Source organism: Physeter macrocephalus, chromosome 9, assembly GCF_002837175.3.
Source record: "Physeter macrocephalus isolate SW-GA chromosome 9, ASM283717v5, whole genome shotgun sequence".
In the NCBI taxonomy this organism is placed as follows: Eukaryota; Metazoa; Chordata; class Mammalia; order Artiodactyla; family Physeteridae; genus Physeter; species Physeter macrocephalus.
Window position 1 is genome coordinate 82,672,403 of NC_041222.1, and position 13,763 is coordinate 82,686,165.

A 13,763-nucleotide genomic window follows, 5' to 3' on the forward strand; every position below is an offset into this window, starting at 1 on the left:
GCTGTCATATTCCCCTTTAATGGGTCTCAGCATTTGCCGTATGTATCGTGGTGCTCCTATGTTGGGTGCATAAATATTTACAATCGTTATATCTCCCTATTGGATTAACCCCTTGATTATTATGTAGTGTCCTTCTTTGTCTCTTGAAATAATCTTTATTTTAAAGTCTGTTTTGTCTGATATGAGAATTGCTACTCCAGCCTTCTTTGATTTCTATTTGCATGGAATATCTTTTTCCATCCCCTTACTTTTAGTCTTTATGTGTCCCTAGGTCTGAAGTGGATCTCTTGTAGACAGCATATATACGGGTCTTGTTTTTGTATCCATTCAGCTAGTCTTGTCTTTTGGTTGAAGCATTTAATCCATTTACTTTTAAGGTAATTATCGATATGTGTGTTCCTATTACCATTTTCTTAATTGTTTTGGGTCTGTTTTTGTAGTTCTTTTCCTTCGTGTTTCCTGCTTAGAGAAGTTCCTTTAACATTTGTTGTAAAGCTGGTTTGGTGGTGCTGAATTCTCTTAGCTTTTGCTTGTCTGTAAAGGTTTTAATTTCTCTGTCAAATCTGAATGAGACCCTTGCTGGGTAAAGTAATCTTGGTTGTAGGTTTTTCCCTTTCATCACTTTAAATATGTCCTGGCACTCCCTTCTGGCTTGCAGAGTTCCTGCTGAAAGATCATCTATTAAGCTTATGGAGATTCTCTTGTATGTAATTTGTTGCTTTTCCCTTGCTGCTTTTAATATTTTTTCTTTGTATTTAATTTTTGATAGTTTGATTAATATGTGTCTTAGTGTGTTTCCCCTTGGATTTTTCCTGTATGGGATTCTCTGTGCTTCCTGGACTTGACTATTTCCTTTCCCATGTTAGAGAAATTTTCAAGTATTATCTCTTCAAATATATTCTCAAACCGTTTATTTTTCTTTTCTTTTTCTTCTGGTACCCCTATAATTCGAATGTTGGTGTCCCCACAGGTCTCTGAGGCTGTCCTCAATTCTTTTCCTTCTTTATTCTGCTCTGTGCCTGTTATTTCCACTATTGTATCTTCCAGGTCACTTATCCATTTTTCTGCCTAAGTTATTCTGCTATTGATTCCTTCTAGAGAATTTTTAATTTCATTTATTGTGTTCATCATTGGTTGTTTGCTCTTCAGTTCTTCTAGGACCTTGCTAAACGTTTGTTGTATTTTCTCCATTGTATTTCCAAGATTTTGGATCGTATTTACTGTCATTACTCTGAATTCTTACTCAGGTAGACTGCCTATTTTCTCTTCATTTGTTTGGTCTGGTGGCTTTTTTACCTTGTTTCTTCACCTGCTGCATATTTCTCTGTCTTCTCATTTTGTTGAACTTACTGTGTTTGGGGTCGGGGTCTCCTTTTTGCAGGCTGCAGGTTCGTAGTTCCCGTTTTTTTGTGTGTCTGCCCCCAGTGGGTGAGGTTGGTTCCATGGCTTGTGGAGGGGACTGGTGCCTGTGTTCTGGTGGGTGGGACTGGATATTGTCTTTCTGGTGGGCAGGGCTGTGTCTGGTGGTCTGTTTTGGGGTGTCTGTGAACTTCTTAAGATTTTAGGCAGCCTCTCTGCTGATGGGTGGGGTTGTGTTCCTGTCTTGCTAGTTGTTTGGCATGGGGCATCAAGCACTGGGGCTTGCTGGCCATTGGGTGGAGCTGGGTCTTAGTATTGAGACAGAGATCTCTAGGAGAGCTCTCACCAATTGATATTACGTGAGGCCAGGAGGTCGCTGGTGGTCCAGTGTCCTGGTCTCGGCCTCCCACCTTGGAGGCTCAGGCCTGACACCTGGCCGGAGTACCAGGACCTGTCAACCACACAGTACTCTTGTTTCCAACAGACCCTGCAGGCAGAGATCCAGGAGACTGAATGATGTGGTAGGAATTCTCACCTTTTTCTGGCTTCTGTCCAGTGTCCCAGCATCTCTTACTGCAACAGCTTTGGGGCAAGTAGTGTCCAGCCACTAAAGTTGCATCCCATTCTCATCCCAGGTGTTTGGTAGGAAGAAATTGCCCTCTACTCTTCTAGGTTCTTCTGGCTGGTCAAAATGGCTGAAACTCTCACCTTAAATACCATCTTCTACTAAAGATAAAAGAGGGTGTATCTTTTATTTTTAAAGGGTATGGGTGCCAGTAGATGAGAGAGAATGATTTAGTGTTGCACAATATAAATATCTTTGATATTGATTGTAAACAGGTCCTATAAATAAATATGAAAGATTATACTCTTTACGAAAAAAATGTGCCAAGAATGAACAATTCATAGAAAAATAAATATAAATTCCTAATAATCATAGGAAAAAAGCTCAACTTCACTTGTAATCAGAGAAATGCAAAATAAAATCATTTAAAAAATCTAACAAAAATTTTAAAATTATTTGGAGTCTTAGAATATGGGGAAACAGGTATTTTCAAACACTGTTAATGAGACAGGTTCTTTTTTAAAATTTTTGGTAACTTTAAACAGTTTTTTGGTTTTTTTTTTTTCTTATATCCAGTTATGAATACACTCATATATTGATCACCCTACTCCACCAGTTGAAACACAATCTTATTTCATCTAAATTTTGTGTAAACTGGTCCTTAAGTATCAGCTGAGTTGAATCCAAGCTTTTGTTTGTTTCATTTTATTTTGGCAAGAATAATTTATAAGTGGTGTTATTTCTTGTTGTAGCACATCATGCAAGAAATAATCTTTGACTCTCTTAGTGATGTTATGAATGATCAGGTTTCAGGTGTTAGTCTGATTATTCCTTCATGAAGTACCTTGTTCACTTTTATCTAATGACTTTAACGGCCATTAATGGTTATTGCCTAGATTTACTATTTAAGTGATCTTATTACAAAGAGTGAGGATTATATGTTAATCATTCCTTCTTCATTCATTATTGAAATTCTTAAAAAGGAGAACTTTAGCTAATCAGTATTTGGTTACCCTGAGATATGGAAAAGCAGAATAAGTGCTTCTCTCTCTCTCTCTCTTTTTTTTTTTTTTTTACTCCACATTTACCAGTTTTCAGAATAATGGCTTAGTTTTCTAGCATCCACCAAAGATTGATGGACTTACAAATTTGAATATATATATGTTTCAATCTGTGGCAGATATTACTCTTTTTACTCAGTCTTTGCCCAGTGCGGTTTCCTTCAGGTTGGCTCCTGAATCCTTTTGATATGACTGTAGTCTGTGATAGCATCTTTGCTTTTGGAAAGATATGTTCCAGGATCATGTACATTTTTTGCCCCAAACCTGGAATCAGCTCATTGTCTAAAAAGTTCGATTTTCTTTTAGTGGAAATTGATATTTCAAGACCACAATCTGGGCTCTAGGAGATGTTTGCTCCTGTTGGGTTGCTCATTTTTTTCTAGGTCTTTTCAGTGAACAGAATTAGGAAATCCTAACTATTTTCCTTTAAGGTAATGTGTATCATAATCTACATTGATATTTTTAAACCAGATTTAGGATTTCAAGTATTTACTTCTTTGATTTTATATTTGTATCTTTTTCTCTTACAATGAAAATCTTGGTTCCTAGAGACAATAGCATAGTACCTTATTTACTCTTTTCTACTAGTTACATTTGAAAGTTTCAGGAAATAAAAACAATGTTATTAGTACCAACATGATTACTTTAAAACAGTTCAAGATTTTTTTGACCCTTAGAATATAGCCTCTAAGGATGTGCATTCAAATTCTGTATTTTAAAGCAACTAAACACCTTGATACACAGGTTGATTTATTTCATTTGGATTTAATTTTGTTTTAGAATTAGGTAAAGCATTTACATGGTTCCAAAGTCAAATATATAAAACAAGGTATGAAATCTTGCTACCATCTCTGTGGCCTCCATTTCTCTCCCTCCTTCCTTCTGTATGTAACTGCTTTTCTTTGGTTGCTTATTTTTCTTTCCACCTGTGTTTTGTTTTTTAATATAAGCAAATATATGTGTGTGCATAGGTATTCATATTATTTGATCATCTCTTAGATTAAAAAGTACTGTACATTGCACAGTATTGTGTGCCTTGCTTTTTTTTACTTAACATATTCTGATCATTGCTCCAAAGCAATATGTAGACATTTCCTTTTTATTACTGTATAATACTCTAGTGTGTGGATTTACTATAGTCTGTCAGTACTTTACTGAATGAACCGAGTCCCTTGTGAAGGGGGAAGCACTATCAAAGTGTTTCCAAAGCCTTGTGTGTATGACACCTCATATTTTTGCCGTTTTTGTCTTTGGGACAAATTCCTAAAGTGGGATTGTTGCTTTGGAGCATAAATATGTAAGTAATTTTGCTAGATGTTGCCGCATTGTACCATTTTTCATCCCATTAGCAGTGTAAGAGAATATTGTGAAACTTTGGAAGTTTTGCTGTTCTGATAGTGAGAAATTATCTGAGTAAAGCTCAATTTTGCATTTTTCTCATTATGAATGAAGTTGTTGAAGGGCTGTTTGATACCTTATTCTATGAACTGTTTGTGCTTACCTTTTGCCCATCTTACTATTGCATTGTTAGTCTTTTTCTTGATTTTTTTTAGAAGAATTTTATATGTTAGAGATATTAGTTGATTAGCTGACGTAAGTTGAAGTGTATTTTTTTAACCCACAGTTTGTACAGCTTTTTGATTATAATTGGTTATTATAATTTAAAGTGTGTATAACCTTTGGCACTGCAATTCTGCTTTTAGGAATTTATCCTAGAATGCTGTACATTTGTATATATGAAAGGATATTAATTGTCCCAACAATTCCATTCCTTGGTTATAGCCAAGGGAATTGGAAATCTATGTTTCTACAAAAACTTGTACATCAGTGTTTATAGCAGCACTCTTCATAATAGCCAAAGGTAGAAAAAACTCAAGTGTCTATTAAACTGATGAATGAATAAACAAAATGCAATATATCTACACAATGGAATATTATTTGGCCATAGAACTGAAAAATGAACACGGATGAACTTTGAAAATATTGTGCTGAATGGAAGCAGCAAGACACAATAAGCCACACCTTTTATGATTCCGTTTGTGAATTCTATTTATATATGATTCTAGAATAGGCAAATCCACAGAGACAGAAGGTAGATTAGCAGTTACCAGGGGATGGGGTGAGGAGAAAATGGGGAGTGACTGCTAATGGATATGAGATTTCTTTTTAGGTGATGGTTTTAGAACTTTGTGAATATATGAAAAACCACTGAATTGTATATTTCAAAATGGTGAATTTTAGGGGATATGAATTATATCTCAATAAAAAAATTTTAATGAATATCTCCAACCTAATCATGAGAGGACATTAGACAAATTCAAACTGAAGGACATTCTACAAAATAACTAGTGAAATATACACCAGAACTCCTCAAAAGTGTCAAGATCATGAAAAATAAAAAATAAAAATCTTAGGAATCATCTCAGATTGGAAAAGCCTAAGGAAACATGAGACCTAAATGCAGTGTGAAATCCTGGATTAGGTCCTAAACTAGGAAAAAGAAAAAATTAGTGGGGAAAATAGTGAATTCAAATAAGATTTGTAGATTAGCTAAAGTAGTGTAGTAATGTTAGTTTCCAGGTTTGAATAATTGTACCATAGTTATTTAAGATGTTAACATTTGGGGAGGCTGGTAAGGGGTATACAAGGACTTTACTGGTTTTACAAGTTTCTGTAGGTTTAAAATTATCTCCAAGTTTTAAAATGAAAATTATTGATGCAACAACATTGAAAAAGTGGAAACTCCATTGATATCGATCAATATGGAATGGTTAAAATAATGCTATATTCATACAGTGGAATACCATGTAGCTATTCGTATACAGTGACATGGAAAGAGATAGAATAAGGTTAAAAAAAAGGTAATATGTATATTCTGTTACCATTTATGCAAAAGGATTTTACCTGTGAATGTACATGCATAAAAATATATGACAGATTTCTAGCATTGTGATTGCCTATGGAGAGTAGAACATGTATATTCCCTTACTTTAAGGTTTTATGACTTTCATTTGTTCATGTAACAGTTGTAATGTTTTAAAGTGTATATATTCCATAAAAAGGAATGCAGAATGATAATAAACTCTTTAGTCTCTACTGTTATATAAAACATTAGGTGGAAGAGAAGTGCTAAGTCCAAGTATGTACTTCCCTTAATACTGCCTTTCATGTATTTGATATTTTGGTTCTTTGTATTTAAGCTCATCAGCTAACTTTTAGGAGTATATGTGCAGTGATTCATTGGTTTGTTGCTCTGTCCTACTTTGAATGAAATCCAGGGAGTACTTGTTTTGCACCGTGTCTTGTTTTGATGACTAGTTACAAGTTTCTATACTATAGCCGGAGTGATGTTAAACCTCTAGTCATGTCTCCGTAGGAGAGAATCACAGTAGGCTTAATTAAGAGAGCTGAGACTAGAAGTTGTTTTCCTTCTTAAGCAATACAATGTTAATTCCTCATATTAAAAAAATAAAATCAGTGCTTACTGTTTCCTATGACGGGTAGTATACAGTCTTTTAAACAGATTGCTATGGACCATGCCTTTTATTTACCTATAAGCTAACTTTCAACATGCTAGGAAAATCATGACTAAGTTAAAAACTCCCTGCATTTAGCATCCTGGAGCACCCTACATATGAGAGGAAGCTCAAAGACAAGTTTAGACCTACAGCTGCTCTTGGCTCTTTCTAGTTGAAGTTTATGTTTGAAAGAAATAGATCTTAATCCATATGGATGCCTCATCATCTTTAATCACACAGGCTTCCTTTCCTTCTATTTAAGAATGCCCTTTTGGGGTCCCTTACATGATTTCAAATATTCCACATATATATGTAAATGTATGTATATATACATTTTTCTTTAATTGTGGTAAAATACACATAATATAAAACTGGATAAGATGGTAAATTTTAAGTGTACAGTTCAGTAGTAGTAAGTGTATTTGCATTGTTAATCAACAGAACGTTTTCATCTTGCAAAACAAACTTATACCCGTTAAACAACAATTTCCTCTTTCCTCCTACCCTGGCCTGTGGCTTTGGCATCCACCATTCTACCTTTTGTTTTTGTTTTTTGGGTTTTTAAAAATTTTTATTTATTTTTGGCTGTGTTGGGTCTTCACTGCTGCATGCGGGCTTTCTCTAGTTGCAGCAAGCAGGGACTACTCTTCCTTGCAGTGCGCAGGCTTCTCATTGCAGGGGCTTCTCTTATTGCGGAGCACGGGCTCTAGGCACGTGGGCTTCAGTAGTTGTGGCGCACCGGCTCTAGAGCTCAGGTTCAGTAGTGGTGGCGCACGGGCTTAGCTGCTCCGTGGCATGTGGGATCTTCCCGGACAAGGGCTTGAACCCGTGTCCCCTGCATTGATAGGCAATTTCTTAACCACTGCGCCACCAGGGAAGTCCCATACCTTTTGTTTCTATGCGTTCTACTACTCTAGATACCTCATATTAGTGGAATCAAAAAGTATTTGTTTTTTTTGTGACTGGTTTATTTCACGTAGCATAGTGTCCTCAAGTTTCATTCATGTTGTAGCATGTTTCACATGCTTATATTTTAAGTCATTTGTCACCCACGTTCCCCTGCTTCCGAACAGCACTGATACTGTGAAGTGTTGTTGTTGGTTTTTTTTGTAGTCTAGCGTTCAAAAAATGATTTCTCAGACATTTGTGGTTGCTCTTTTTAGTCACAAATGTCTATAATACATATAGTGACTACACGATCTACTCTTTTAAGTAAAATAGTAAAAAATGATGTTTGTGATGAAGGGTAATCTCACACATTTTTCATTGAGTTATGTTTGGACTAAGGATGATATTGGAGAACTACAAAAGAGACTCAAAAATAGTCTTAAGAGTTTAAAATTAATCATGAGGGCAAGGGGGTAGGGAGTTGTATCAGTTACTATTTGCTACATAAGGAACTACCCCAAAATTTAGTGGCTTAAAACAAGTATTCTTTGGGTTAGCAGTTTGGGCTAGGCTCAGTGTGGGGTTCTTCACTGGATTTTTTTGGAGTTACTCATACTTCTTTAGTCATCTGCAGGCTTGATTGGAGTTGGATGATCTCAACTGGCCTTGCCCCTGTATCAGGCAGTTGGCAATGGCTATTCACTGGTTGGTCTGGAGGGCCTCATATGCTCTCATTCTCCTGTGCCTAGATGGTATTTCTTCATGCAGTCTAGAAGGCCTCTTGAGGCCTATGTAAGAAGTCCGTGTTGTTACTTTACCTGATATCTGTTGGTTAGATCAAGTTGTTAAGCCACCCTAGATCTAGGGAAGTGGAGAAATACACTCTACTTTTTGATGGAACTGACAGCACAGTCATGTTGTAAAAAGGTTTTGTGTACAGGAATGGGAGGAATCAGTAGCTCATTTTTTGCAGTCTTCTACAGGAGTAATAGCATAAGATTTGTAGTTTAGAATGATCACTCTGAGTATAGTGTCAAGAAAGATTTGGAGGGGGCAGTGAAGAGGAGTCAAGGCAGGATCGTCATCTGTGGGAGAGATGGTAATGTGAGTGTGTAAAAACATCATCACACACTTTTCATCCTCTGCTTCTAAACGTCTCAAGATGTTCCATAGTGATTTATAAAGAGGCAAAATGGAGAGGGGAGACATTGAACTGATCCAGAGAGGCTGCACTAGATAATGTTCAACTGGAAATAATCAGTTAAGCTTTGATAAATACTTTCTAATTAGCTCATAATTTAAAGGAGAAGCCTGTGTCACTTTTTTCATCAGCATACTAGCCACCAAGAGCTTAGGAAGAATTGGAAGGAAAGCAGATTTATTTTTGTCACCATTTCATGTCCAGTTGCCCACACAAAGTTCCCACCATACCAGGGCCTGGCTGGTAGCAAATACATTGGTATTTGCTAGGGATGAATGATAATTCAATTAAAGTAGTTTATATAGAGGTGAAAGAAAGTGTTTGCATTTTAGAAGAGATGTTTGTTAATTTAAACAATTTCCTACTGACAGATGTAAGCTTTTAATGTTTGAACAAAAGGTGGGTTGTCTATTTTTTGCAAGGTGTTAAAAATAGCATAATTATATAATGATATGTGCACACAGACTAAAGTGTGTACTTGTTTTTATATTTAATCAGCATTGCAGCCACATGGATCTCTTTTCCAGTGGTCTCCATAAATAGAGCTTGCCTGGGAAAGAAGCAATAAATCACAGAAATTGCAAATGAGAAATAGGGTGGTCCTCCTATGCTTTCTACTGTGAGTGGTTTTCAGAGGTTTTTTTTGTTTTGTTTTGTTTTTAATTCTTGTGTGCATGATGCTTGATAAACAAAATGAATGATTTAAAAGGAATAGTTAGGCTATTTGTTGACATATTCACTCGCAATTTGAGAGCAGTTTCTTTGCAGTGTGGGGTGGGTAACTATCAGAATTTCCACCCATATAATTTGGAAATTATTAGTAAATGCATATAACCCATTTACTTTTTTAAAATTTATTTTTGCCACTACTTCTGCTTTTGTTTTCATGCTGTAGATTTTAAAACAGATTACAGATATCTTCTTTTTTCATGTGACTCTAAGGTGTGAGGATATTTTAAAAAACCTTACTTCAGTACCATTATTACAATGAGTATAAGTCTTGAGTATCATTTAATACTTACTCCATTTTCAAATTTCCATGACTGTGTTGATGAAAAATTAATCAGTCGATCTAAGAAAGAAATGGAAAATTTTGAGCCAAATTTGAGGATTATAACTGGGAAGAGCATCTCAGAAAACTCTGAGAACTGTTTGGCCCATCAGAAGTCAAGACACAGTTATATTAAGCTTTTTTGAGACAGAGCGTTGTCCATCAAATGACATATTATTGACAGTTCACATAACACAGATCTGAGCGCCATGTGACACCTTATCAAGAAAAGAATGTTATCTTTAAGGAGTTGTCGTAGGAGAATGTTGTTCTTCATGATTGAGGGGAAATTTCTGCTGATGGGGAAGGTTTGGTTGATGCATAATGCAGATACACAATCCACAGTGGGGAGAGAGGCGGGGCCAAATGGCAGAGAAAATTTTTTATGTTTAAATTTTTCTTGTCTTGACATAAAATATGAATTTTATTTCACAGTTGACTCAATTTTTTTCCAGTTAGTTTGAGTCAAAACCCAAAGTGCACATATTGCTTTTGGTTAATATTTCTTAAATTTGTTTTAATTTATATACTAATGTAGTATATGGTTCCTTCCCACTCCCGCATACCGTTTTTTTGAGGAATATGGGTCATTTTTTTCTACATTCTGGGGTTTGCTGTTTAAAAGACCAGAGAAAAGACATTAGTCTCAGAAGAGCTCCTTCTTCTATATCATGTGTATTTTGTTGAGTGCTTGTTATGTAGAGAGAAGGGCTATTTGGGATATATCTCTGAACAAAACAGACAAAAAGTCCTTTTCCTTCATGGCATTTACATTCCCATTCCAGGGGAGGTAGACAATAAACAGAATGAAGTTTGTTAGACATCTTCTAGAAAACAATAGAGCATAACAAGGGAATAGGGACGTGTAGGACCAGTTGGATGTGTTAGATGTGTGGCCAAGTGCAGTAGGAGCCAGGGAGGGTGGAGCAGAGGAGTAACATCTGATTTACATTTAAATGGTTGCTCTGGCTGCCCTGCAGAGGGTGAAGGAGCTAGGATGGAAAGCTACTCTGTAATTGGCACAATTACAACAGCAGAGTTTCTGACTCCAGTGGCTGGAACAACTGATGCAGAAGGTCTCCTCACAGGCAGAGGCTGATGAGTTGCTACCATTTCCATTCACTATTCTATTGATAAAGGACCGATGAAACTGAAACCTCACAACTCAGATGGGATTTGAACCCACAGGCTGGGATTCGAACCCATACTTGAACCCACTGTCTTTTAATTGAGATCACACACCTGGTCTCAGGATTTAATGATGCTCATGTTCTTTATGTCTTGTTACAGAAAGAATTCAGTGAGAGACAAAGTGATAGGTAAGAAGTGGATTTATTTAGAGAGATACACATTCCATAGACAGAATGCAGTTGTCTCCGAAAGTCACAGTGGCCTAGGGAGGAACACTCCACAGACAGTGTGGGCCATCTAAGAAGGCAAGAGCCCCTGAAATATGGGGTGGTTAGTTTTACGGGCTGGGTAATTTCATAGGCTAATGAGTGGGAGGATTATTCCAACTGTTTCGGGAAAGTGACGGGGATTTCCAGGAATTGGGCCATGACCCACTTTTTGGCCTTTTGTGATTGGCCTCAGAACTGTCATGGCGCCTGTGGGTATGTCATTTAGCATGCTAATATATTACAATGAGTGTATACTGAGGTTCAACGTCTAGTGGAAGTCGAATCTTTCACCATCTTGGACCTAGTTGGTTCTAACCAGTTTATGCTGTATCCAAGGCTATGTCATTCCTGTAAAGGTTGTGCTCTACCCGCTTCCCTCCTGTTTCAAAACATGGTTTGACGGTTGGTTTATATTAAAGATCTTTTTTTAAAAATTGTTGATGCTTAGTTGGTTCTTTTTCTTTTAAATTTTGTTAAGATGCTTTCTGTTTTGCAAATGTCTTATGTAAATGGCATTTAAAACTACTTATTATTAGACATTGCAAAAATCTAGAAATTTACAAGTTTGGATTTTTAATAACAATTGTTCTTGGCCTGTTTTGAAAATGTTCAAAACTACAAAAAATTAAAAGAATAGTAAAATGAATAGTCATTCCCTTCATCTAAATTCAACAATTTAACAAAATTAAATTTTGTGACATTTGCTTTAGAAAGTATATATGTACCTTTTTTTTTTTTTTTTTTTTTTTTTTTGCCAAATCATTTGACAACAAGTTGCAGTAACATTAATGCTGTTGCAGGAAAGATAGTGGGGAGTGAGAGGATGGTCACCTCCCATCTCAGACGAGTCCCTGGGACAGCCACCAAGTATGGGTTCTTGGCTTTGCACAGGAAAGAATTCAAGAGCAAGCCATAGTAAAGTGAAAGAAAGTTTATTCAGGGAGAAACACACTCCATAGACAGAGTGTGGGCCATCTCAGAAGGTGAGAGAGGCACCAGGGTAGGGGTTGTCAGTTTTTATAGGGGTGGGTAATTTCATAGCCTAATGAGTGGGAGGAGTATTCCAGCTATTTTGGGGAAGGGGTGGGGATTTCCAGGAATTGGGCCATTGCCCACTTGTTGACCTTTTATGGTCAGCCTTGGAACTGTTATGGCACCTGTGGGTGTGTCATTTAGTGTGCCAATGTGTTACAGTGAGCATATACTGAAGCTCAAGGTCTAGTGGAAGTCGACTTGTCCACCATCTTGAACCTAGTTGGTTCTAACCAGTTTATCCTGTCCTCAGGCCATGTCATTCTTTTAAAGGTTGTGCCCTGCCCCCTTCCTGTCTCAATGCCAAATGATTATCTAATATATAGTACACATTCAAAATTTTTCCTCTTGTCTCCTTTTTATCCAGGATCTAGTTCAGGATGCCCCATTTATTTTTTATGACTCTTGTTTCCTTTAATTTGTACAAGTGTCCTACCTTTACTTTGGTCTTTTATGACATTGACATTTTTAAGGAGACCAGGCCAGTTGTCTTGTAGACTGTCTCACAATCTGAATTTGATAATTTCCTCATGATTAGATTCGAATTAAACCATGCAGATGTGTTTTTACCTTTTGAAGTCTTAAAAATATAAGCTTAGGGATAATGGGGATTTTGCAAAGTCTTTTGTAAGTATCACTTCCAGTTATTACAAAATGCTAGTGCAGCACTTGATTTTGTAATAACTATTGGCACAGAGTCAAAGAACATAAAATTGAGTGGACTTTTAGGTGTTATCTCCAGAAGTCGTAAACTGTAGAAAACTAGCAGAATAGGCACAGGTTTCAAACAAAACAGAAACAGAAAGCTGGATTTTGACACCTTGAGGTATCAAAGTGTGTTTTCAGATTTGACCTAGTCCTTATGCTTCTTCCCCCACCTCCTGTCATTTTAAGTCATCTATGCTGCCCCTGAAGCTTTTGAGCATATGACCCCCTGCCTGCCTCTCTCATGTAGCAAGGGAAACTTCAGGCTTAGAGAGGCCAAATTGCTAAGGAACACATAATTAGTGTGTTCAGACAGAATATTCAGGTCCTGAAACTCCAGTCTCTTGAAGATGCAGTTGATTTCCTTCCAAAGTTCCAGTGATTTGCATTGATGGGACAAGTAGAAAGTCTCATCAATGGCACCTTACATGATGAGGGAAGATGAAGAAATCAGGGATACCACAGAATTAAGTTTTATCTTAAATAATATAGGTAGGTCCTAAGTTTATTTTATACAGTTTGTGTGTGTGTGTGTGTGTGTTAGATACCATTTTAGGATAATGAGTTTCTTATAGCTGTTTACTATTTTTCATAATAATTTCCTTCCTTTTTTAGCTACAAGGCTTTGGCCGACCAAGTGTACACCATGCTGCTATTGTCATCTTCCTTGAATTCTTTGCATGGGGCCTATTGACAACTCCAATGTTAACTGTAAGTATTGCTGAACTAGGTCCTTGTTTATGAGAGCAGAGACATTGTTAAGCATATGTCCCCAGAGCTATATGTCTAGGTATGTGTTTGAGAGTAGCTCTTGACAATAATTTAAGACTGTTTACCATTGGGTTGTTTCCACTGTGTAGACTGTGAAACACCTGCAACAAAATACCTACTTATTAAATATTCCTGGGTAGCAGGGCCACTCCCAGAATCTTGGGAGTGCTGTGAATGAACTACAGTCTGTATATTTAGGAAAATCTTTAAGA

At 36.7% G+C, this 13,763-nt stretch overlaps 1 protein-coding gene across 3 annotated transcripts in view; it reads left to right on the plus strand.

The window, feature by feature from the left end:
- Window positions 1-13,763, plus strand: part of MFSD14B (major facilitator superfamily domain containing 14B) — an 81,258-nt gene that overhangs the window by 19,312 nt on the left and 48,183 nt on the right. For all 3 annotated transcript variants that reach the window (XM_007122292.4, XM_024117173.3, XM_055087278.1), the window contains exon 2: window positions 13,396-13,491. In XM_007122292.4, the coding sequence (XP_007122354.2) occupies window positions 13,396-13,491 (96 nt within the window). The remainder of the gene's footprint in view (window positions 1-13,395; window positions 13,492-13,763) is intronic.